The sequence below is a fragment of the Leptonotus elevatus genome, chromosome 4 (assembly GCF_054856555.1).
Source record: "Leptonotus elevatus isolate MCC_2025b chromosome 4, RoL_Lele_1.0, whole genome shotgun sequence".
NCBI lineage: Eukaryota > Metazoa > Chordata > Actinopteri > Syngnathiformes > Syngnathidae > Leptonotus > Leptonotus elevatus.
This window is the reverse complement of record NC_141242.1, coordinates 26,109,486-26,136,618: the sequence shown is the minus strand read 5'-3', so window position 1 is coordinate 26,136,618 and position 27,133 is coordinate 26,109,486. Positions and strand designations below refer to the sequence as shown.

Genomic DNA, 27,133 nt, shown 5'->3' with positions numbered 1-27,133 from the left:
AGGTGCATTCCAGGTTGGAGTTGCCTTTTATTTGGCCATCTAACGATTAATAGATAATTAATAATTACTTGTAATAATTAACAGTCAACTAATAATTAATAATAATGAATTAATAATGGGAAATGTCTCTAGCATGAAAAATGCCTATTGATGTTTAAAGCTTTGGAATCTGAATTTGATTTGGTCTGCATATTTCCTAAAAAGACGAGATTAGTGCCAATATATGAATTTTTCTGTACATTTTTTGTATACAATTGACAGTTGAAAACCAATGTTTTAGAGTGCTAGAAGTTAATTTACTGTAGAATGGTGCAATAGTTCCCCCCCCCCCCAAATTGTCTGATAATCTCAGGAATATATAAAAATGTCTTTATTATATCGAGTACAACGTCATACAATTTTCTTTCTCTGCTTTCTGGTTTTTCCAATTTGAAAAAAACAAAACTAATTCATTATGAGTCACTTTAACTCAACAAGTACTGGTCATGTATTGGCCAGGTACTCTATAAAAATACATGAATCATGCATACACCCAGTAGGGTGTACAATAAGATGTTATCAACATTACAATATGTCAGGTATTTTCCACATAAAACGATCAAATCCAAACAAGTTTGTATAATGTAGGACAGGTAAAGAGTCAATTGGACACCCGCATCTCCAGCAGCAGCTTCCCTGCTGGAGGTAGCAACAGTTTGCATTGCTTAGATGGGATGATGTCCTCGTCACACTTTACTCATCCTCAATCTGGCTGCCAGTCCGAGATTGGGCCTTAACCTTCAGGTGGTGCTCCTTAATCCAGTTAGGGTCGGGCAGCCGCTGTGGAAAATCCCTGCTGAGCTGTGTCGCATTGTGGATCTCGTCGACACCAGGGGCATGCTGGACCACCTGTAGACCCTCAGGTAGGAAACTACTATGTTTACTTTGTGGTGTTGATGTTATTGAATATTATAATATTTAGTGCACATGTTACCAGGTTGCCTGTTGCTGAAGTGGATTACCTTAACATGCGGATCAATTGTAAATGGACATAATACTTTGCACAAGTGCAAATCCCCAACGTTGAACCTCACTCCTTCCTCTACGTTTGCGAGCGACTTCCTTCCATTGAAACAATTTGTAGGAAGAAAACTGCTGCGCTTCTTTACTTGCATGGAAGACACGATGCTCTCTTGTTTTTACCACTTCACCGCAGATATATGATGCATTTATTTAATATAAATGATTTGAATGCTATAAAAAAGATTTAAGTAAATGTGAGGGCAAACCTTGGATTAAAAACGTGCTTCATCAGATCTCCTTAGCTGCACCGAAGGGTTCTCTCTCAGTCAGGTGAATTATCATCATTATCAATCACATTCAATCTTGACAAAGGTCTTGTGTGTGCGTGTGTGTGTGCGTGCGTGTGTGTGTGCGTGTGTGTGTGTGTGTGTGTACGCGCGCGCCTGCGTTTCAATAGGATGTTCAACTGGGTGGTGAAAGTGGTGCCCCATCCCCCTGGATCTCCTCAAACCGATGCAGATATCAAGAATCCTGCTGGGGTAAACGCACACACATACACTTGACCTTTGATGACGTCACGGTTTTCCCATTGATCGGTTAGCGTAAGACAAGGTTGACTAGCAAAACACAACTGTCACGATCTGAACACTTGAATACATTAAATAACCAGCTCCTCTGTTGAGTATATGCATCAAACTTGAACCCTTACAAATCCGCATATTAGATACTCTAAAACACTTCTCTTTGTGTCTCAGATTAAACAGGAAGGCTCCAAAAGCAGAGATGGTGAGGATTATTACATGAACCATCGTGTTGAATTGCTTTCTGTGGGTTATGATTATTCTAATACCAGTTATACAACACAGCCAAGAGTCCTCCACTGAAGAATACGGGTGATGCTTCAGAGGACAGGTAAACTCTTTTTTTTTCATGTGCTTATGGGTTATTAATGTGTGTGAGCATATATAGAGTGTGCCCCTGCTCCACAGTCAGTCGCAGGCGGGAGTCTTAGGTTGGCTGTCCAATGGCTTTGCAAGCACCCTGCCTCAGCCCGCTGGCTCTCCTCACCTCGACAGCAAGGTGAGGTGTTCAAATAATCCTATGAAGCAAAACAATGACCAGAACCTGATGAATTTTGCAGTTGTAATGTTCACAGGTGTCATAGTCCGGTCCTGGAGGGTCCTGCATGTTTTCGAGGTTTCCCTACTCCAACACACCTGATTAAATGATCAGGATCATTATCAGGCTCCTGCAGAGCTTGCTGATGAGCTCATAATATGAAACTGGTGTGTCGGAAGAGGGAAGCATCCAAAACATGCTGGATAGGTGCTGTCGAGGACCGGAGTTGGTGACCCCTGATGCCACAATGTGTCTAAACTGGACTACTTTTCATCAATAATTTTTTTTATAAAAATAGGTGAGATTAGGTGGTTTAATTTACATTTTCATAAATTTCATGAAAAAAAGTACAGTGGCACTCATCATTAGTAGGCAAAAGGGATGTTTGATAGCACTTTTTTTTTTCAGACCGATACCAGTACGGGTACTCAACTCTTGATTAGTCACAATACCAATACAAAACAGATTTGTGAATAATGATGAAACTTGATTTATTCTAATGCTAATTGTTGCAAAACGGAAACAGATTATATTCTTTTTTTCCTGATGAAAAAATAGACTCTAATCTTTCTCTTGATAGGTTCCATGTTTTTATAGCAACAGAACACAATATTCTATGGGCCTTGCAAAATCGGTCAAAATCCAGTAAAACAGCCAGTAGCGAGTGAAAATTAAAAAGTAAAAGAGTTCAAATTGAACAAAATTCATGTACATTTTCCTTTCTTCTAATTTCTAGTTCCTGAACGTAAAAAGGTCACAAGAGGGCGTCCGATACTGGTATTTTGGCCACCGTTGCGAATATCAGTACCTTAAAATAAGGCTGATATCAAAACCGATATTGATACCTGGTATCGGCACTCGCCTATCCCTACTCATTAGAGAAGTTATTACAGGGTCGAACAAACTGAACTGAACATATCTGTTAAAAAAATCATCACTTGGCCCAAAGACAGTGTTCACAGTGACAGTGCTTTACTTACTGCTAAATTCTCGTGAGCATTTAGAGGTCCTGGTTAAAAAGTTTATGAAGACTAAAATATTATTGACAAATGGGGCATAGGCATTACATACACAAATCTGTTTCATCAAAAAGCTAGAGCTTTTCTTGCCTGTTAAATAATCATTTATTTTCCCTCACTGGCAGTCTGTTGTGGATGGAGAAAGGTAACGTTTTCACTAGCAAAGTTCACATTGTGTGGTTGGCGTTAGAAGGTGAATGGCTTGATGCTGGATGTTTCCCAGGTCCGGAGTGATGGGATGGGTCACTCATAGTCTGACCAAGGTGCTGCCACAACCTGACGACAAGTACAGAGAAGTCAACGATGGCAACCAAGAGGAGCACACGGAGGTTTGTTGTTGCTGTTGTTGTTGTTTTTATATTTAACACTCAACTCAAACAACTAATGATGTCTCACGGGCTTCCAAAAACAGCTATTTAATCATGTTAAGTATGTGTAAATTCAAAAACAATGACAGAATATACAGTATAATAAACAAAAGAAAAAACAAAAATAAGAGCAGCCAATGACGAAGCTGTATCTTTTTCTTTTTTAAATCGACTCTAAATATTTTGGGGGGAATTTCAAACTCTACAGTGGATTGTTCTGTCCTGCAACACAAATGCAATAATGCATAAATGGTGGGTTCAAGGAGTTTAGAAGGGTTTTACCCAATTAGGCAATTAACCTATTTAAATCAATCTCTCAAGATTTGTTTGTCTGCAAGATGTACAGTATGTGTTGTCCTTTTTGGTCTAACTACAGAGACCTTCTCCCTTTGAAAGGATACATTTACAACAACAACAACAAAAAAAGTCCATTAAGACTTTGACAACAGTAAGGTTATCGTAGAGGTAACAAAAATAATCTGTATTTTAGGATTGTCTTTAACTAAGCATTTTTGTATTATTTTAGAGCAGGTCCAAAGCAAGTTTGGACAAGCACATACAGTATCTCTGAATGCTAACAGTGGCATTGACGCTATCCCAACTAAACTATTGACCGTGCGAGTGATTTTAAGATTTTATGATTAAAAAAAGAAAAGCAAAAAGCAAAAAAAAAAAGATTTTATGATTAAAACATAAGGTTTTACACATGATGCTGTTTTTCTGTGTGTGTATGTTACAGGTGTATGAAGTTACAACAATGCCAGGTAAGTTTAGTCTTTTGTCAGTGTGATAGATACTGTAGATAATAGGTACTGTAATTCTGATTTTATAGCTACATTGCTATAGGCTAGTGTTAGATTACAACATGTTCTGATTTATGTACAAACTCAGTCAAAACCAAAACAAAACAAGATAATAAAAAAAAAAGAGCTGACACCCCCCCCCCCAGTCAGCCCCAACTATAAATGTTTTTTTCTCTCTCTCTCCCATACCTTTGATTAAGGTCTTTCTAACATTAAAAACATCTATTTCACTATTAGTTTCTTTCTTCCTTTCGTTCCTTTCCTTTGCCTTGTGTATGAAGTGTGCTATATGAATAAAATTGACCTAACAGTAATTCTCCAGTGTCCATATGTCCAGATTATGACCCGCTCCCACACATCCCAGTGGTGGAAATGGTATCAGAAGACGAGGCAGAGGAGGAAAGTCAGTCCGTATTCCCCCCAAAGTGAGTGTTATTCAGCTCTTGCTGTACATTTTGACACCGTCACAGCAAAAACGGATCATGTCATGTGACTCCAATTGTCTTTATGGGCTGCAGCGTGGTGACGTGGATAAAGCAGAAGATCCCTCAACCGATTCTAATCCCTGCCAATTCCATGCCCATTGAGCCCAAACCCAAAAAGAATCCCCGCTCATCTTTGGACAAAAGTACATACTTTACGTTCCTTGGTGGGAAGAGTCACATCTTGAACCTATTTGAACATCACAAGCCACTTTATCATTTTGTCACTCACATGCTTTTTCTCATTTCATGTCATTTGTTCTGCAGTTCTTTCTCCACCTGCTGAATCTCTCAGTGGAATCTCACTGGACACTGATAGCAAGGCCTCAGCGTAGGTTGACCTCCTTTTGATTTGTCTCACTGCATGTATTCAGTTTGTCTTTTACATCCTTTCATTGTTTTTTCTGCTTCAAGTCCTCACTTTCTCCTTATCATACATTCTTTATTTGTTTTTTGCATTCCTTGTTTTTTTGCAAACTTCATTTTCAACATCACACACTTTTTCTACTTTACATACTTTTTCGTTTTTACATACTTTGATTCAACATATTATACTTTGCATTCTTCTCCACATTCTTCATTTCAAACTTTATATAATCTTTTTACTTTGACATACTTTTTATTGTATTTATTTACTCAAATTATTTCATTTTTTTCTACTTTACATACATTGTTGTCTTTTTTACACACTGTAATTTTAAGATTTATGTATTTTATATTAAACTGCATATAACTTTACACATTTTGTTTTCGTACATTTTATTGGACTGCAGTATAGCAAAATTGCCCAATGAAAGTTTTTGGCCATAATTCCATAGTTCACAAACACGGCACTGCTCATCTCCAAAAGAACACCATACATACAGTGAAGCATAGTGGCATAGCGGTGGCCGCATCATACGTATGGCTGTTTTTTGTTTTTTTCCGAGCTGGAACTGGGGGGGGTTATGAACTGTTCCAAATATCAGTCAAGTGTTATCACAGAACATTCAGGTTTTGCCAGGAAGCAAAAAGTCTACAGCATCTGAAAATTCATTTATTGTTATTTAACCGGCGGCAGGTCTGTGCTGACACCCATTCCATCAGTTTACTATGATTGATTAATTCAGAACACAGCCATTTCGCAGTAATAAAAGGTTGTGCACACTGGAATGATTTATCATTCCTGGCATTTTATTAGTGGTACGTAGCTTTTGATATCCAATGTAAAAGATCGGAATTAAGAAGGAGTGGTTAATTGGAGCGTTTCTTCTCAGGGTGGTTGGCTGGTTCGTGTCAGGGCTTGGCTTGAAGCTCCCTCAGCCAGTTCTTCCACTGCAAAATGACACTGAGGTAAGTTCTGGCCTTTTTATTTTTCATGTTGACCTACAATCTTGCATCTTTGCCTTCCTTCTCTGCGCACTGAATTGAACATTTTGTGCTCTGCTCACAGGCCACGGCAGATGTTCTAAAGAAAGGTGAGTCTCTCTTTAGACTTGTACTCAATACCAGACAATCAATCCATTTTGATAGCTCAGTGATTTCCTCAAATGTCACAATTCACAGTTCAGGACAGCCAAGTAGTTGTATTTTTTTTCTTTCTTTTTTCCCACAGTGAGGACGTTGGGAGCCTAACTCAGTACCTCTTCTCCTTCTGTTTCAGGGGGAAAGGCGCTGCGAGCCCCTTGAACAGCAGGAGGAGACGGCTGGGGGACGCTACCGTTCTCACGCATATAGTATATAGAAACGCTTATCAGCACTTTGCATTAAGATTTGTGGCACTACTGCAGCTTCTTAATACGCACACAATGATACACACAAGGCAAGGCAGCTGCAATAATCTTCAACTCACCATACCTGTACTCAATACAGTTCAATATTAATGTGTAGCATTTGTTGAAAGTCATATTTTCTTTTTCATTCACGGCCATTTCCTCTCACATTCCAAAATCAGGTTTCTCGGGTTAATTGAATACTCAAAATTGTCCTCAGGTGCGAATGTGAGTGTTTGTTTTGTCCGTATGTGCTCTGCAATTGGCTGGCAATCGGTTCAGGGTGCCTCTCGCTCAAAGTCAGTTGGGGTAAACTTCATCTCACCAGCGACCTTTGAGATCATGAGTGGGACAGAATATGGATGGACGTTCTGTAGAATTGTATTTCTCGTTTTCTTTTATGTACTTTAGTCGATACATATTTGTCACATTCATGCCTCTAAGTGTCAACTAAAGGAGAAATAGATGATGAAAAAAGATGTCACACGAAGTATAATTACATAAGTACATTTCCCACATTTCTGACAAAATAATAAAATGGATTTATGCTTGATTAAATGGCAGCTATGCATATATTTTATAGTGTTACTTGTTGGACTACATGAAAAGTATTTTGATCTAAACCATGTTACATAATGAACCCTATTTATACTCAATATTGAGAGAGATTGTCTTTGAGTGTTATTCAATGCTGGCCGAGTTCCATTAGACAGTTTTATGCATGTCTGGTAATTTATACAAAGACGTTAAATGTAACAAAATACTGAATAAGGCCTATTTTGATGCACTTATTTTTCTTTGGCCTTGAACTGTGAAATGTGACATGTGGATGTATGTCGCGGTGTTCGATGGGATGTGAATCATCCTTTCATTCTCAAATCAAAACAACAAGCTGTCATTCAAAAATGCTGAGATGAATAAAAACTCAGCGTGTGACTTTTCTCGTTTTGTGTAAATACTTCATTTTCCACTGTTTTCTTTCCGCACAAAATGACCTGCCGTCGTTTCTTAGCCTCTACCAAACTCAATCCTGACATGGTGTTAGAAGACGTGGATTCAGACAACGAGGGTCACGACACGTCAGCTCACACGCAGCAGACCGTGGCACAGAGGAGACGGTCCAGTTCTTCCATGCACCTCCACAGGTGTGCTGAGACAAGCCAAGTACCACAAACATCCCATCCGGCTTTGGCTCAAATTCTTCGGGAGGATGCGGAGACCCAGACAGGCCGCTGGACACCGCTCGTTGAAAACATCAGGCGGGAGGCCGAGGTTGTGGCTTTAGCCACCATGGAGGAACGGTACGTTCTCATAATGGTCATTTTTACATTTGTTTTTTAGACTTGCAATTTTAAATTCGTGTGATCTAATTTATTTGGTCAATTCTACAAGTGGCGGTTAAAATAATTGTAAAAATATAAATAGAATAGAAAAGTAGAAAGCAGACTTCAGACAAATTTGACTTTTTGATTGATTGTTTTAAGGGTGAGCCATCTGCTGTATGTGATGTCCGCTGTGTTTTTTATTTAATTTTTTATTTTAATCCTGATCATAAACAAGCTGTGACAAAACATTACCGCTTGACCTTGTACTTTTCAAAATGGCATTTAATAGATGTATTTTAATATCTACATTTCCTTTTTTTTATTTGAGAAAAAAAACAAAATGTATTGACCTCACATAAAGACGTAAGTTCCCGCAGAATTTTAAACGGTCAACCATTTTAAGATCCTTTAAAGGGGAAGTCAACCCTAAAATTTTCTTAATTTGTTCTATGTAGTCTAAACATGGCATTCTGATTAATGTTGTGTATGTGGAATATGCATAAAATCGACCTGTTTTTATTCTTCTCTGGGCCCTTTTGCCATTTTGTATTTACTGAAAATGACATCACAGTTGCTCAGGGCTCAGGTCGTAAGCAATCACGGCTCAGCTGAGATGTGCTTGGTCGTTGCCTGAGCCATGAGCAACTGTGATGTCATTTTCAGTCAGCAGCAACTAGAAAAATATCCGCCCCTGAGATGGATAAAAACGGGTGAATTTTGCTTCATACTTCTTATTCCACAAATGTAATTCTTATTCCACAAATGTGATATTTGTGGAATAAGAGTAGGCTTATACAACATAATCATTGTAACGGAAATTTTGGTTGTGTGATGTTAAAATTCTTATATTTGACAATCATGTTGCATTATTTATTATGTTTTTTATTAGGGATGGGCAAGTTATCGGTATCGGGCTGATACCTGTCCTTATTTCAAGGTATCAGTACTCGTGACGGCCTCTTGTGGCTGTTTTATGATCAGGAACTAGATGTTAGAAATAAGAAGAATAGAAAATTGGCATTAATTTCGTGTACTTTTAAGAAAAAATGCTATATTGGGATGTATATATCTTTCTTTGGAATTTTCTGTCAATGCTTTTTGGAGGAAATGATGACTACTCAAGAATTGAGTACTCATACAAGTATTGGTCTGAAAAACAGGTGGTATTAAACATCCCTAGTTTTTAAAGTACAGTACTACTTCCAAAGTGAAGAATTTGGGTCCATTATGAACATGAATTTAACAGACATACATTTTTCCCCCACAATTTAAAACAGTTCTGTGGTATCAGACATTTTGACCAGGATACACAATGGACAAAAGCATCTACTTTCTGCATGTCATACTTCAGCTCAAATCCGTTTGGTGGTGGTGGTTTTGACTCTTTTGTTACCATCACTACCGGGGCGGAGTAGGACATGCGACAAAGTGAGCCTACTCAGCCTTGTGACCACTCAAGCAACCATTCCAAAAAAATCTATGAGCATTAATGAGCCCCCACACTCCCTCCCGTGCATTTACTTGTTTGTTTTCACATTTAATGGGAGGTTGGTAATTTCAGAGAGCCAACTATTTGCATGCAAACAATTGTAAAGTCTATTTTCATTATCCTCTTTAAGTGATCACATATGACCTCTTGAATTGGAATTCTGGCCAAAAGAGATCCTGACGTTGACATCACCCTTACTAAAATGGCCGTTAGCGTAACTATTTTGGCAGCATATACAACGCTTGCGTAAAGGGCAAACGCCACACTTTAACAATGATTGACAGCTGTTGTGGACCAACTGCCCCAACGAGAGGAGGCAAAAAAAAAAAAAGGATCCAGTATGCTCCAGGCTACCAAAAGAGGAACCAATGTGTAGCCAATGTTGCCCTTTGTTCATGGTGGCTAAATCAGCAGATGCTAAATGTTACCACATTAATTTCATTCATTTGTGCTACTACGGTTTAACAGATATTAACACAGTTGAATTTAATATCTGACCAACACCATAAAGAAGACTTTCTACGGCATAAATGGCAGCAGCTGCGGCCGAATTAGCAGACGCTAAGTTGCTAGCGTACCTAAATAACACTGCCAAGACTTGCGTCAAACTGCCAACTTCGATGGCATTTTGACCACACATAAAGGGGAAATAAATCCTTTGTATGATCAGATTTGAAAGCACTCACCGGCAACAGAGGAGGTAATTCCACGTTAGCAGCGTCGCCAGGATGGGGGGGAAAAAAACCCTCCTGACACTTCATTGGCAGTCCAACATGTCCTCCTCGCGCATGTATATCATGTCCTTTTCATCAAAGTGACTCTCAATGCTCTTGGGCGGAAAGTTGATGGATAAACGCTAGTTTTCGCCCTCCACGCCATTGTAGCCCATTAATGCTGTGCCAATACTTTCCTGCCGCAGAGGGGTGGAAAAAGTTCAGAAAAAGTCACGTGATGTCAAGATCTCTATTCATAGCCTTTAATGACACTTTCGTTATTCTGTATGAGTAGCAGTTTCTCCAATGGAGACACACGACACAAATATGGCACATTAGATACTTCTATTTATACTATGAAAACGGATGCCTACTCTTCTCAAGGGACAAAGGGAACCAACCTATGCAGTTCACACTCGAGATTTAAGCACAAATCTAAGATGGCACACGAGCGGCTCCCAGCCATGCCATTCAACGCAAAGCATGTTGTCAGTTTGCTGCAGGAGCGCGAGGAGATGGCCCTCATGGCCGCAGAAGTGGCGAGACAGGCGGCCGAGATGGCCGTCCGACAGCTGGCCGGCGAGGGTCAGTCCATCAAACTCTTACTGGGTAGCCAAGAACTGCTGGAAGAGCCTGATGCAGAGTATGCCTTCCTTTTCGTCACTTTGGATCATGTGATATGACGTGTGGTGTGGTATGGGAACTTGACACATGACTGTGCTCACTGTTTTCAGACTGCAAGTTTTACAACAAGTGAATCATCAAGTCATCATTGCGTAAGTCAAAGAAGGTTGAAAAGAAAGTTGTTGTAGGACCCTTTGATGCACTTTTGCTACGTCTGCTACAAAATTTGTAGATATTTTTGTCATTTGTCTCCCGAAATGAAGGAGATTCCCAACCACAACACTGTAAAATGGGATCAATTCAGTTCTCTCTGTAATGAGTCAGTGTGCTGATTGGTTCCAAATCCCACGGCTGTCTTGTTATGTGACCTGTGCACATGCTGCCTCAGTATCACAGCATCATGCCTAGCAACCGCAGCTTCCCTTAGCAACAGCCTAGTCAGCCCTCCCCCTTTTTCACGCACCAACCTTCCCTTCCCCCGGTCCCCGTGGTTCCCACGACAACCTGCACACCTGATGCTGCTGTTTTGTATGACCTGACACGCAAATGAGGAAAGAAAGAGATCAAATGGAATATTTAGCCCGTTGTTTGACTATATTTTAATGAAATCTCTCTTTTTTTTTTTAATAACCTGGAATCCTAGTTTTATAAATCAGATGCTTGGTGGGTTTTTTTCCTAAAACAGACACATCATGAACATTGACGGATAAAAGTGAGTATTACGTAAAACGTGAACATAGCCTGACGTCATCAGTTGACGCTTATTATTGAATGCTAATCTTACTTTGCAGCTTCATTGATGTCGATATTCAAAATTGTAATCTGTTACATGTGATGGCCAAATCACTTGTTGCCACTGTGTTTGGTACGGTACATAGCAGCAATCCAAGAGTGGGGGAAAGTGCATGTCCACACACACTGCCCTATGTAATGTACTAATGTGAATGTAATAATAATGAAGACAGAGGGAGAATTTTGTCTGGAACTTATGGATAAGAGCATTTTTAGTTGGACTGACCAATTTATGTATTGATTATGATAAAAAGAGCTTTGTCAGAATATGGAAAATAATATTAGGTTGCTATTAAGTGATGTAAATCAGGCATTATGCAAAGGCCTTTGCTCTAGCAAAGTAATGTCCATACATTGACTGAATGCTATACCCTCTTGATTACATCTGCTGTGAAATGTTACGTCCAATCCTCGTTTTCAAACATTGACATTATACAACACCGTTAGCAGTGATGCCAATGTCAAGCAATCAGTCAAAGACACCAGCAAACACGTTTGTTTTTGCTTGGTAGCAAGTGACGCTACTAAAAAGGAATACAAATTCAAACAAAACAAGTAATACAAACAACCTATTAAAGATTTAAACCATGTTTCCATAATAGCACATAACATTTATTTATTTATTTAACTTATTTTTAAAAAGTCAAAAAGGGAAATAATGCTTTCTACCTACAGCAAAGAGGAGCTTCTTGTTGTTGAGGAGCAGGAAGAAAGCAACGCTGAAGAGGAAACCATCATTGAAGAAGGTGAAGAAGGTATAGAATGACAGACATTAAGCCTAAATTGCACGACACACACTCTTTTCACTACAAGGACATTCTCACCAAGCTTCAAATTTACACCATATGATAACTCCAACTTTGTTTTGTTTTAATTCCATGTCATCCAAAATGAAAGACAAAGGAGAGCCCAAAAAGGAGGTCGAGCCACGAGCGATATCCCCATCTCCCCCTCCCGGACCCCAACCAGTGAAGGCCTCTGAGTCTGAGTCGGAGCGCGTTCAACAAGCGGCGGTCCAGAGACAAGAAGAGATTTCACAAGCTGAGCCTGTAACCCAGCAGCCACAAAAAGCTGACAAAGACATTCAAGACGCCAAGACTGATAAAAAAGTAATCAACACACATGCAATGACATATACACTAAATGTATAGCTGATTCGGATATATGAGACACATACAGTACAGGACAGTGGTGCCTTGAGATACAAGTGCAAATATACGAGAACATCGTTCGGCCGAGTTTTTGCTTAGACTTGCGAGCGTTATTTTAAAGAGGAAGTCAACACAAAAATGTTCTTTACAATAATATGCTGTGTATGCCCCCACGCGTCTAAATAGCATTCTGAATAATATTGTGCTTGTGGAATATGACTTAAGCAGCTAATGTGTCACAAAATGACGTCCCAGTTGCTCAGGGCTGACTTAAAGGTGCATTGCGGAGGGTGTCACTTTTTTACTCGTGACTGCCACCTCTGGCTTAAAGTGTAACTGCAGCCTTTGTGTCAAGAGGGTGCCTGCGCCTAAATAAATTCTTAATTTCATTTTTTCCAGTTTTCTTGGGGTCTGAGCTGGAGTTTTGGGCTGTGCCGTCAGGGCTCTTTGTACTCATCTGGGCATTGGTGGAACATGCATGATTTATATTTATATAATTTAGACAAATGTTAACAATTCGCCACAGCTCAGCTTCAGAAAACAGATGAGCTGTGATTGGTCATTATCTGAACCCTGAGCAACTGTGATGTCATTTTCAGTCGACAGCAAGAGACAAAATGGCCGCCCCTGAGATAGATAAAAACGGGTGGAATTTTCTGATTAATGTATATTCCACAATATTGATGAGTTTTTGGGTCATACAAGATATTATTGTAAAGAAAATTTTTGGGTTGACTTTGAGTGAACACAATTTTGTTCATTTCACAATAAGCAGCAGTTTGGCAAATTGTGAATCAGAAAACGAGGCTTCAAGCTGTTTCATGCCACTTTACTGTCACACTAATAAACAAAAGAAGGGGAACAACCACATTGTTTTTAAAACTAAGTCCACTGGTCTAACATTTACAAACAATACGAAATGCATCGATAGACACGGTTGTAGAAGCAATGCATTGAACACAAATGGTGGAGCAACACATTTAGACAGATAATATCGCAATCCTTCCAGGCATATATTCTTGATCCTTTGTAAAAAATTTATTTGTTTTGTCTCTTGCAGAAGGATGCCACCGAAGACGAGTGTGGGGGTAAGTGTCATTTGGATATACTCTAGCTCATTTTTACACAGTGTGTGCCTTCTATTGGCTGCTGTTATACTAGCAGAGAGTAGGGCGGGGTATCGATTCTAATTCCCTCATTTGATTCAATTTCGATTCACAAGAGTTTAGCTTGATTACATTTCTATTTTTCCCGATTCGATTCACTTCAATTGAATCCGATATTGATTAATTATAGCACATCAATTCTTCTTAACCCATTTGCTCCAAAAACATATGAATATTTTCAATTTTAAATATTGCCATGCTTCCAAAGTTTTTTATGTTTTTTTATTTATGCTAGAGCATACAGAAGGCTTTGATGCAGCCTCTGAACTGCAGAGAACGGTTGAAAGAATGGTAGTTATTACAAAAACGGTCAGCAGGTGGCGGCAGAGTATAATAGATCAACCAAGGCCATGTTGAAAACAAGCTCTTTTCCCCACAGTTTAAACAGGTTTGTGAATAATGGTGAAACTTAGCTATATTGTAATGCTAATTGCTGTGAAACGGAAACAGATCCAAATATACTTTTATTTCCTGATGAAAGAAGGGTCTCTAATCTTTCTTTTGTTAAAAAAAAAATCCAGTAAAACAGCCGGGAGCAAAGGGGGTTGCTTCAGTGAAAATGGCTGGGAGTGAATGAGTTAAATGTCAAGGATATGATAAATACTCCATAAATGCGGAGGCCGTAACTGGTCAAATGATTTAGTTTATTAATGAATGTAACACGTGTTATCACTTCAGCAAGGATGAGATGAAATTATTTTCATAATCTAATTCAATAATTATACATTTAAAAGATTCTGAATTGTCTTTAAGTGCAATAAGTCAGCCAGGTCTTTCATAAATGTAAGAAATTACTTTTAAATTCGCGTGAACAGTCAATTTCAAGAAAATAAAAGGGATATATAGCATTTTATTAATCGATATCGGGCTTGAAAGGAAAATCGATTCGATATTGATTATTGGAGTTTTTAAACCCAGCCCTAGCGGACAGAAATAGACAACATTAATCTACAGACTAGGAATGTATTCAATGATAGCATGAGCTCCTCTTTATAAGCATCCCAAGATGATTGCTGACAGTATAAAGTGTTTGCTATCCACCTGTCTCCTTTGTAGCGCCTGTAAGCTGCGATGCATTTAAGAGCTGCCTGATGCGCATCCCCCACACCTCCGAGTGCCTGGGCAATATCAACGCCTTCTTCAAAGAGAACGGCATCTCCCGTCCCAAGATCCCCCCTATGCCTAAACTACCCGCCCAGCTGTCCGACATCACCAAGCATTTACCCTCTCTGCCGCCCGAGCTGCGCCAAGAGCTCTCTCAGATCCGACTCACGCAGGTTCCTCGAGACATTGCCCGCAGTCTGAGCGAGCTCTTGCCCGCGGCCTCCGCCGCCACGTCCGCGGCCCGTTCCGGCCTGACCGCGGCCCACCGGAGCTTGGCAAGCATTCCTCAGAAGCTCTCCCAGTTTCCCAGCAGAACGCAGGACTACCTCGGCAACATCCGGAGCCGTCTCAACAGCCTTATGCCTCACGATGCCTAAAAAACGACAACAGCAGCAAAAACAAAAGCAGGACCTGGAACTCAACCCGTTTGCTAGACAAGGCCCTCTTTCTCCTCCTCACCATCATCTTCGCTCCCGCTCCCCGTCTCCGTCCTCGCCCAACGGCAGCGTCCTTGACTTGCCCAACGTCCCCGCCTACCCCCGCCTGCCACCCATTGTCAGCCCCCCGTCGAAGCAGCTCAACTCGCTGCCCCGCCAGCTTTCGGGTCTCTCGAACCCGGCCTTCTTCATCGAAGATGACTCGCACATTTCGCCAGTAAGACGCTCAGGTGAATCAGTGGGCCGCAAAATTCAACTTCTTAACTCATTTAAACCCAAAAACTTATAAATATGTTTTTGAATACTCCCCAAAAATTCTTTATATGTTTTTTTTGTAATGCTAGAGCATACAGAAGGCTTTGATACAGCTTCTGACATGAAGAGGTTGCTTAAAGCAATTGTAGTTTTTACAGAAAATGGCCGGCAGGTGGCAGCAGAGTATAAGAGATCAACGCAGGCCATGTTGCAACAAGCTCTTTTTGCTAGTGTTTTCACCAGGAATGTGAATAATGATTAAACTTAGCTATATTCTAATGCTAAGTGTTGCAAAACGGAAACAGATACAAATATATTTTTTTCCTGACGAAAGAAGAAACTCTATTCTTTCTTTTGGTAGGTTCCATGTTTTTATAGCAATAGAACAGAATATTCTGCGGGCCTTGCAAAATCAGTCAAAATCCAGTAAAACAACCGGGAGCGAAGGGGGTTGCTTCAGTGAAAATGGCTGGTATTGAATGAGTTAAAGTTACTATTCTGTTGGGTTACTTTATTATATACAGTAGCGTTATTGAAAAAATTGAACTTTAATCACGCTTTGATACTGCTTTTGCGTCTTCACACTGGTAAAGAGGACACATTTTGCATTTATTGAGGGTGGCAGAGCTGAGCCAGATGATCCAGATTGATTCGTTTATTAGATGAGCTCTAGAATACAATTATAGATGGCCTAATTCAGAGATCCTCAGGCATTAGGGTGTACCCTTTTCTACATCTTCGTGCCCCATCAAGCTCTGCTTTTGGCCTGCTTTGCTGCGTGCATTCATGTGCAGATCAACCTCTTGGCTTTGTTTCTAACATATCCCGTGTCACCTCTCTCTGTAAAATCCCACAGACAGTTTTAGACTCAGCCTCCGTCCAGCAGTCAACGTCGAGGATGTCGACTCGCACTGCAAGAAAGCTGGGGATGGGAAAGGGGAGGAACTCCTCACCCCGCAGGATCCTAGACTGACAACCTTGACTGTCCCCGTCACCCCAACAGGAGGTCGGCAGAGGTGAGAGTTAAAGACAACAATATACTTGTGTTAAATAAAGGTGTATTTATGCAATAGTGGTGACTATGTCCTAGTATGCACATATATTAAGAAGGGATAGGCAGAGAAGACATCCACATTTATATTATAATAAGAACTATTTGTAATGTTTTGTTTTAAAATGTTGACCATCTCTAATGAGTGTGCTTAATGTCTTCTTATTTTTGCAAAAGCAGCAAAGGAGATAAAGAGTAAGAAGGCCACATGGATTGTTTGAATTGTAGTTGTAGTAATGTGGTCTGCTCAACATCTGTTTGTTGACTTTAATGAGCCCTGCAGTGTACTATAGACACACAGGTGTATTCTACAGTATAGCTTTGATGCGTTCTGCAGTGAGCATAGCTTCAAATTGATATATCACTGCATGCTTGTCTGTGAGTGAAACATTTCTGTCCACAATGAAATGACTAGCAATTCATTTGGAATTTATTTTTTAGAGTTATTCAGCATGGATTGGAACGAAATGGTTCACATGTTCCTATTGTTGTCTCTTCTGCCCTCGACTGTCCCTTCTCCTGTAATGTGCTTTAAGTGTCTTGCAGATACTATTGTGTGTGTACAATTTGCAGTATAATTAAAGTAACATAAAAATTAAAAAAAAGAACTATATTAAGGACAATGTGAAATTCTAAAAACAAAACACGCACACGGTCTTTGCAGAACACAATTTTATTGTCATGTTTTGTGATGTTCAAATGAGTTGTAAAGCTTGTTTTGCTGTTGTCATTTGTTGTGATTGTGACGCCACAAATTTATTTCAGCTACTGTTTGTTAGCACATAGAGGCAGAAGTCAATAAATGGATTGATCAGCCTTGCAGTTTGGCTGCATGAATGTGTCCACTACACGTTGTCCTTCTTTCCTCATTTGATTTTTGTGGCTGTATTCATTTTTCCCACACTCTCACTACTGTTTCTTAAACTTTGCCCCAATCATGCACAACAATAGTGTTTGAAATCATAACATTATCTGGGCATCATCATGAATATCTAGCTCCACCAGGGTCTATTTTGTCTTGTCGTTATGCTGCATCCACTTCCTGCTGCTCCCTATCAGCTGCGGCCGTCCATCACAGTGTCATGAGCGACAGCAGACAGTATGAAACAGTGACAAAACCTGTCTCAAACTCTTCTCCCTTAGTAGGAGGCTGCAATCTCAAAGTGAAGATGATGATGAGGAAGCACGCGTCCCGGTCAGAGCCTGGGCCAGCCAGTCCAGCATCCACAGCTTTGATGACCCGTGAGTCCCACACAGCCACACACATACACGGCAGATAGAAGGCGTCCCCACGATGACATGCGTCTTGATTTTGAAGCTTGCGAGAACGTCCGTCATCGTCCGCCAGTCAGACCAGCACGGCGGTCAATGAGCGCCTTCAGGAGCTGGTCCGCATGTTTAAAGAGAGGACGGAGAAGGCAAAAGAGAAACTCATAGACCCTGACAGCTCTGATGAGGACAGCATCATCCTCTGTGAGTGACATTCAATGTTTTCATCTGTCATTGTTTGAAGCTATAAGATATGAATTAGGGATATGATGTAACCATTCACTCAACCCTGATTTGATTCGATTTTTACGTTCCCAATTTTTGATTTGTCAACCCCCCCCCCACCCCCCCCCCCCACAAATGACTCAAAATATGTTTTTATTTTAACATCTGCATTTTGTCCTTGTAAAAACATAAAATTTATTTAGAAAAAAAAAGTCAAAAATGAACTAATAATTTTGACGGTTTAACTACATTTTGTCTTGTTATCAGTGTTTTGTGGTTAAGATTAATATTCTGCCCTCGCAACACGTTCTTAGCTTTGTGCAGTGAAGGCAGATAGTATGAAGAATGAAGCTCAAGAAGCCTTGTTGAGGATTCGTGTTGATTCATTTACTTTTTTTCTTTCGCATAGACTGACCAGATGTCTGTTTAACAAATGTAGCAATGAGGCCATCAACTGGACTAATAAGACGCTACATCAGCGACACGTATTTCACAACAAGTGTGGTTCATCTGATACAGCGGGCGGCCACAGGCGTTAAACACACAGACGATAAAGTGCGCCATTAAGTAAACAAGGGGCCACTTCCAAAACTTAAAACATTAAATTAAAGTTTTTACTGGCGTCTACAGAGGCGCCGCTACTTGGAAAATGTGTCCGGACCCAAAAAGGGTCCGACTAGAAACGATGAAAAACTGCGCAAGGCACAACTAACAGTTAACATGAAGCTGTGAATCGATACTTTTATTTGTATTTATTTTATTTTATTTTATTTTTACATTGATGCATAATTTAACCCCTTCAGGCCTGCATTTTTTTCCCTGCTGGGCTTTTTTTGGGTTGCTTATATGTAACATTTTTAACATGAACATCATGCAAATCAACTTGCGATTGGGGTTGGTTAGCTAGGATCCAATCATGCACCAGAAGTGTTGACATCATCGAAATTATGCGTTTAATCAGTTTTCGGTGTGAATCGTTACATCCCCAATAAAAATATCTGTACATAGTTTTGTGTGACCTGTGGCTTGTGTGACCTCCTTCACGATGACCTGTGTCCTGTTACTAGCTCCTCCAAAGGCCCCAGCGCTGCAGCCTGCTCCAGCTACTCAGCCTGTGGACAAGGAAGATGCTGAGGAGCTCCCTGGTCCATCAGGAGGAAGAGCCGACACTGAGGCAGATGAGAAGTCCGACCGTCAGGTGAAATCCACTCGACGGACACGAGCCTCTGCGCGCTTCCGCTTCCCCGCCAGCATCGACCCTTTCACCAGTGAGAACCCTCCCCCCCCCCCTTCTTCCCTCCTTCGTCACCATCAGCAATGCTCCTCAATGCAGTATTAGCATGCTTTAGCTTAGCATTGACAGAAGTTCCAATCAAGATTCTACTTTATTTGTAGTGTCATGATCATTGTCTCATCTCTTTTGCCAGATTTAATGTACGTCCTGTGGATGTTCTTGGTATCTCTGGCGTGGAACTGGAATCTGTGGTTCATCCCAGTGCGTTGGGCTTTCCCCTACCAGACTCCAGGCAATATTTACTACTGGCTGCTGACTGACTACCTTTGTGACCTCATTTACATCCTGGACATCACCGTCTTTCAGCCACGTCTGCAGTTTGTCCGTGGAGGGGACATAGTTGTGAGTGGCAAAATATGACATCATTAATTGCTATCTCACGGTGAAAATGCCATTTTTTGTTTTCTTTTATTTGGCCTCAGCTGTGAAAAATTGTTTTGGATCTAGAGTTATCATGTGTATGATTCCTTATGTTGTCATTTCTCAACAGTGTGACACAAAAGAAATGAGAAAGAATTACATGAAAACCAAACGTTTCAAGGTAAGAGTTTATATGCTTAGGCACTTGTGTATTTGTCTGAATATCCATGCAAATAGGAACTGCTCGTGAATGGATGAACTTCACATTTTCACTTGTTTCCAAATTTGAAATTCAATGATATCCACCTTAATCACAAAATAACCCACTAATGAACTTTTACTACGTGTGTTCCAGTTTGATGTGGCCAGTCTTGTTCCCCTAGAGCTCTTCTATTTCAGAACTGGCATCAATCCTCTTTTGCGCCTGCCCCGGTTACTCAAGGTCAGCATTTTTATATTAAAACAAACAAACAAACAAAAACCTTATTATGGACATTAATAGCACGGAGAATAATAGTTTCCATTAATGCTCACTAGATCAACTCATTCTTTGAATTCAATGAGCGTTTAGAGGCCATCTTGACCAAAGCCTACGTCTACAGGTGAGCTGTCTTGACCTTGTTGTTAACTGTTAGTCCTGTAATGTGTCCTGTAATCGACTGGCACCCAGTCCAAGGTGTACTCTAACCTTTACTCGAGGTCAGCTGGGATAGACTTGACCTCTCTGTGACCCTGAACATTATGATATGCTGTTTACAAAATGGATGAAAGGATATAAGTAATTGAATATGAAATAATTTGGTTTTAGAAGGACTATCAGCAAATATGGAACTTAATCATTTTACAGTCATCACTGTATGTTGTACATGTGCGTACAGAGTGTGATGATTAGTCACAGGCCGACATGACATCCCACTTCCCGTTTGCATATTTTTACATGGAGTTTATTGGTGAATTAACCCATGCAAGTTTTGCTTCAGAAATGAGACTTTCAAGTAGCATCAAAGAAGTTCAACAGAATTGTTCAATTGGTGCCATGACCCAGATACATTTGTTTGTTCTTAGCGTTTGTTGGTTTATTTAAAAACAAAAACAAAAAAAATGGTAGAGGCTACCTTGATGGTGTATTTTGGTTAAAACAAAAAGAGAAGAACATTGAGTAGCAGAATAGCCAGTCATTAAAATGCATGATGTAATAAAAGAGACACATAAAAAAAGTCAAAATGATCAAAAGTAACATTAATTAATTAATTAATTAATACAGACGATGATGATGATGATGATGATGATAATAATAATAATACTAATAATAATAAAAGTTTAAAAAGTCCCAACTGGTCTTTTTCCTCATCTTTGGCATCCTTTTAAATCCCAAAGTGGTCATTTCTTATCTTTTGTATTTGAGGGTGATCCGGACCACCACGTATCTTCTCTATTGTCTCCACTGCAACGCCTGCCTCTACTACTGGGGCTCCGCCTACAACGGATTGGGCTCCACTAAGTGGGTGTACGACGGCAGAGGCAACAGGTCAGTGGAACAGACGTTGCATGTTTCGTTTGGCTCCACGGATGAAAGACGGCAAACAAATCATTTGTGTTGATGTCTTCTTGCCACAGTTACATTCGCTGTTACTACTTTGCGGTAAAGACCCTCATCACCATTGGGGGGCTGCCGGATCCTACCACCCTGTTTGAGATCGTCTTCCAGCTCATCAACTACTTTGTGGGAGTCTTTGCCTTTTCTATCATGATTGGCCAGGTCGGGTTCACAAAAGACAAATAAGAAAGTAGTAACACAATGGTGCAGTATATAATGAAGGTGTTCTTCCTCAGATGCGTGACGTAGTTGGTGCGGCCACAGCTAGTCAGACATACTACCGTACCTGTATGGACAACACCATTAAATACATGTCTTCATATCGCATCCCCAAAGATGTCCAGAACAGAGTCAAAACCTGGTACAACTACACCTGGCAATCGCAAGGGATGCTGGGTAAGGAAATGAGACCTTCAAGTAGCATACAAGGTTACGGGTTCACTTTTGCCAGTGCCTGTGAAGCTGCAACACCACTGCACAACAATAATGAACATGTTACCGCCATGATGGTGCCAGTCGAAAATTAATATTCTTACGTTTGTATTGGCAGATTTTGAATATCTTTAGATTATACAGGTGTAACTCATTTCATGGCCCCTTGATGCATGTATGGTATGTAATACTATTAGGGCTGGGTATCAATTCTAATTTCCTCAATCGATTCGATTTGGATTTTTCTCGATTCTATTCAATCCAATTATGGAGCATCAATTCTTCTTAAATATCAAGGACCTGATTAAAAACGCCACAAACATTAGCTTCCAAATCAAATTTTGTGGAGGCAGTAACTGGTTAAATGATTTAGTTTTTTAATGAAAGTAACACATGTTCTAATCCCTTAAAAGTGATTAGAACATGTGTTACAAGGATGAGATGAAAACAGTAAATTTCAGGAAAAATGGCACAAAAAGGCCTTTAAGATTAAATTTTCTTATAAATTTGTGGGGAAAAAGAGATATGAACTCATTTACTCCCAGCCATTTTCACTCCCAGCTGTTTTACTGGATTTTGACAGATTTTGCAAGGCCCACATAATATTGTGTTCTATTGATATAAAAACATTGACCCTACCCAAAATAAAAAGAGTAGAGTCTCTTCTTTCATCGGGAAAAAGGTACATTTCTATCTGTTTACGTTTTGCAGCAATTAGCATTAGAATATAGCTAAGTTTCATCATTATTCACAAATCCATTGAAAACAGTGAGTGAAGAGCTTTTTGCAACATGGCCCTGGCTGATCTCTTATACTCTGCTGCCACCTGCTGGTCATTTTTGTAATAACTACCATTGCCTCAAACATTCTCTTCAGTTCAGAGGCTGCATCAAAGCCTTATGTATGCTCTAGCATTCAAAAACACATAAAACGTCTAAATACGTTTTTGGGACCATGTAAATATTTGAAGGTTAGGTTATATGAATCAATGTCAGGCCAGAAAAGGAAAATCGATTTACTATCGATGATTAAATTGTTTTAACCCAGCCCTAAATAATATACAATATGCATAAACTAATAGATGTGGCAACACTTTTCACTATCCAGACGAGCAGGAGCTGCTGACTCAGTTGCCAGATAAGATGCGTCTCGACATCGCCATAGATGTCAATTACTCCATCGTCAGCAAGGTCCCTCTCTTTCAGGTACACGCCATGTCATGGCACTAAAAAGACATACCATGCAACAGACCAACTAAGTCAAATTGTCCTTCTTTTTTCAGGGCTGCGATCAGCAGATGATCTTTGATATGTTAAAGAGCCTGCGCTCAGTTGTCTACCTGCCAGGGGATTATGTCTGCAAAAAGGTGTGGAACACACATTTTCAAAAAATGACATTTTCAAACACATTATATTCAAATAAATCATGTCAACAATTTAACTGAAGGTACACATTGTCGTCAATTGAAGTACATCTACTGTTCATGCCAAAGATGTCCAAACATTTGCATCCTATTGTCCACGGAATCAATATTTCGTGTTTCCGCACGGACATTCATTACTTGCGGATGGCAGAGCGGAGCTAATTCAAATTTAAACACGAAAATGTGACGCGCCCGATGGCGAACCGACCTGCTCGATGGACGTCCGTTGCTGGAGGTAACAACAGAACTTTAAATAACTTTTAAATGGCGTGATTACTGCGGGAAATCAACAAAAAAGAAGGTGCTACGGACGAGGCACGGGCGCCGTAAATCGAAATGACGTAACTCAAAGACTCCCTGTAATTCCAGATATGCAAAGAAGACACAAATAAATATGTAATTCTAAACAAATAAGAATAAGTAAAGAATTAGAATTAAGGAGAAAAAGACAATTAAAAAACACAAATGTTGTATTGCACAAATGGAAAATCAAACAAACTCATGTTTGGGCCAGCAATGCTGCTCCACATGCACATGCCAGAAACCGCCACTGCTATTGGGATATGTGGGCCACCCCAGAATCATGGAAATCCTAAGATAGTCGTCTTTAACAGGGATGTAGCAGTTTTTCAAAAATAATAAATTCAAATACAAGAATTTTAAAGTGGCTCTATCATCCTTGGATTTTTACTTGATATGTTTTTTCCTTCGTGTCCAGACTCCAGACTTTAGGGACATTCTGTAGATCTTTTAAATTTCCCTTAGCAAGTCTCAATTGTTATTGTTTTTTTGCCTCGATGTGTCAGTCCTGTGAACAGTTTTTTAAAATGCTTTCCATAATTTTTCTCTTGCTGTGTTCCCTCCTGAGGGCGAGGTCGGTCGGGAGATGTACATCATCAAGGCAGGAGAGGTGCAGGTGGTTGGAGGACCAGATGGGAAGACAGTTTTTGTCACTCTCAGTGCCGGCTCCGTCTTTGGTGAGATTAGGTAAACTTGATTTTCTGTAAATGTGCTTTAAAAGACCCAAGTGTGTATTATTGAGTCATTAAATTTTTCAACCCTTCCTCCTCTCTGATTGGCAGTTTGCTCGCAGTGGGCGGGGGCAACAGGCGTACCGCCAACGTGATTGCTCACGGCTTTGCCAATCTCTTCATCCTGGACAAGAAAGACCTGAACGAGATTTTGGTCCACTATCCTGAATCCAAGAAACTGCTGCGCAAGAAAGCCAGGTACGCAAAAGACGGCTCTTCCAGTGACCTAAAGATGGACGGAAATATTGGGACACCTGAATAATACATAATAATAATAATAATCCTTTACACTTAAAGGAAGTGTCAATGGCAATGAGCAGGGAGTTGGTCCCAAAAAATAGTTTTCCCCATCTGTTCTATGATGTTAAAAGTATAGAATTGCACAAATATTTCACTGTTGAATGAATTAAGAGATATGTCCTTATAATTTATAGGTTGTACCGAGTGTGGAAGCATATTGCATTACTGTACTGTAGAAAATAAATAAACCTTCTGTTTTTCTGACAATTTTTTGGGGTGGAGCTTTGTTTTTTGTGTGTATTTTTGTTGTTGGTGTTGTTGTTTTTTAATAGATTTTTATCCTGCTTTTTGGAATCTTTTTTTTTTTCAGTAAAACAGAAAAACAAAAATTCTGAATTTTTTTATTAGACAGTATTCATTGTAACTATGGGAGTGTTTTTAGCCTAGCTGCTAGCTAGTGCTGTGTCTTGGCCATCTGTTTAATAAAAAAAACTACCCAGATTTCTATGCCTCAAACATCATTCACAAATGGTTTATACAAATGTAAGGAAAAGCGGTTCTGATATTAAATGGACAGAGCAACCAAGAAAGTCGAAATACACATTCAGCACGAAAGTGAACAGAACAGTCATCCTACCTTAGAACAGAAGTATGGTTGTCGTCGGTCGGGATACCGGCGAATTGTAATCCAATTTCTCTTTCCCCACAGAAAGATGCTGACGAAGGGGAAGAAACCTGAGGCCAAAGAAGCAGCCAAAGAGCCTGCCCAGGTCCAGGCCACCCCTGTCAGGCCCGAGACTCCCATGCTCCTGAGAGCGGCCCTAGAGATGACCGAGAAATCCAGTGGACTCAAAGGGGCCATGGCACAAGTCAAAGAGAAGATCAACAAGTCCAACGTCTCGCTGCAGGTCAACAAATACCTCATATTTCTCATTTTGTAAATTGTATCATGTGACTCAGTCCAGATTATTTAACCGCTGTTGTAAATTACATTTACTGGGGTGTCTTAAAATGCAAGGGACTGATCTTTCACTTTGACTTATGAGCGCAGACTTAAGATAAGAGCACTGTATGGTGGCCAATAAGCAGCTGTTTGACAAATATTAAACAATTAACCCCTAACCCTTCACACAGTTTAATACTAATGCCAATTAACATCTATGTTAACAGTACCCACAGTCATATGCTCTTTATCCTCTGTGTAGAATGACTGAGGGAGGAGTTGAGATATTATTATGCACCCCACTTGGGTTTTAGGCAAGCCATGCCCCAATGCAATTTGATTGGCTGCTGTAGCGAGACATAGTCTGCCTAAAACTCAAGCGTGACTTCTTTTATAAAGTACAAGTAAGTTATTGAGTGCAATTTTCTTCATTAAAATACGCATTAGAACACATTTCAATGAATTCAACTTGTATCTCAATGCCCTGCTGTAAATAGATATAATACATTTTTATTTATTTATTCAAGTGTTAATAGAAGTTTTCTCTGCTCTCTCCCAGGCATCCATGTCATCCCTGCTTCCATCCCCCGTCTCCACGCCCTCAGCCACTCCCGCGAGCTCCACCGCATTTTTCTCCACCTTCGCCTGCTTCAACGACAACTCGGGCTTGTCGCTTTCCCTCGCGGAGGACGTGCCGCCAGTGGCTCGCAGGCACGAGTGCATGCCTGAGGAGGGGGAGGGTGGGAAGAAGGTGTGACGTAAGAAGAATTGTTGGTAAAGTCAATGGATGGGAAGAAGCAAACGGCAAGCTCAACTTTTGCGGGCTTTTATGACTTACAGCAGATGGCATACATACATAAGGAAAGAATGTATATCTTATTTTACATATTCATATTTAAACTTCAATGAGTTGTATCGTTGATTGGTCAGTACAGTACATGAACAAACCCGAATGTTTTCCCACAACCTCCAATATGGTATTTGTTTTTGCTGTTGTTGAAAAGTACATATATGTTTACATTGTTTTTATGTCTATTCAAGATTGCCTTACTTTAATTTTGTGTTATTAGCTTACACTAATAAGGTTTTATTTTCATAGATGATATACAAAAACAAGTGTTTCTGTATGAACATACTTTCACCATAAAAAAATAAGGTTGAGATATTCACACTATTAATTTTGTTTGAATTGTAAAATAACGTGTTAGTGATTTTATTTTATTTTAATGGACTGTCCGATGTCAACGTGTTAATCGATGTTAAAATCAATTGTATACTTTCATTATTAATACAGTCACATAACAGTTTAAAACACAATTTACAAAGTGTGTTGTTTCGCATTGAAGTGACTGCCTTTGTGTTTGTGCAAGTCTAAGTATATTTGTGTAGGCTACATTAAATGGTTCATTGTCGTCATATCATTCATATGTTGTCTGTGTGTACACTCTAATTAAATACATATTCAGTCTTGTCCTGCTGTCATTCCAACAATTGGCATGCAAGTTAAACTAAACGCCACAAAGTGCAGATTGAACATTTCAAGATGGATGCCACTTTAGTTTTCTGCTTTAGTTTAAAATCAACAATAGTAATGACTTTTTGTCACTGAAATGAAGTCAAACATTAAAAGCGTGCACATGTACTAATAAAAACAGCTGGAAACTGTAA

The 27,133-nt window shown here is 39.8% G+C and overlaps 1 protein-coding gene across 6 annotated transcripts; it reads left to right on the top strand.

The window, feature by feature from the left end:
* Positions 1-736: 736 nt before the first annotated feature.
* On the top strand, positions 737-27,133 carry LOC147176382 (cyclic nucleotide-gated channel beta-1). 6 transcript variants are annotated; one of them, XM_086074482.1, is made up of 37 exons: positions 741-902; positions 1,460-1,541; positions 1,758-1,788; positions 1,869-1,914; positions 1,992-2,082; positions 3,266-3,285; positions 3,364-3,469; positions 4,248-4,272; positions 4,649-4,736; positions 4,830-4,960; positions 5,061-5,124; positions 6,050-6,125; positions 6,226-6,250; positions 7,557-7,845; positions 10,565-10,714; positions 10,806-10,847; positions 12,163-12,242; positions 12,385-12,596; positions 13,699-13,726; positions 16,457-16,616; positions 16,832-16,846; positions 17,795-17,893; positions 17,970-18,124; positions 19,213-19,413; positions 19,573-19,781; positions 19,930-19,980; positions 20,155-20,241; positions 20,337-20,401; positions 21,205-21,327; positions 21,417-21,558; positions 21,633-21,792; positions 22,936-23,033; positions 23,111-23,194; positions 24,120-24,238; positions 24,334-24,480; positions 25,232-25,430; positions 26,025-27,133. In XM_086074482.1, exons 2-37 carry the CDS (start codon positions 1,461-1,463, stop codon positions 26,220-26,222), a joined length of 3,897 nt encoding a protein of 1,298 aa, XP_085930608.1. In that variant the 5' UTR covers positions 741-902; position 1,460; the 3' UTR covers positions 26,223-27,133. The 6 variants fall into 6 exon arrangements, 5 of the variants coding, with proteins under 5 accessions (XP_085930608.1, XP_085930609.1, XP_085930607.1 ...); XM_086074483.1 differs by having other exon boundaries at positions 4,634-4,736; positions 4,830-4,939; XM_086074481.1 differs by having other exon boundaries at positions 4,634-4,736; positions 12,163-12,233.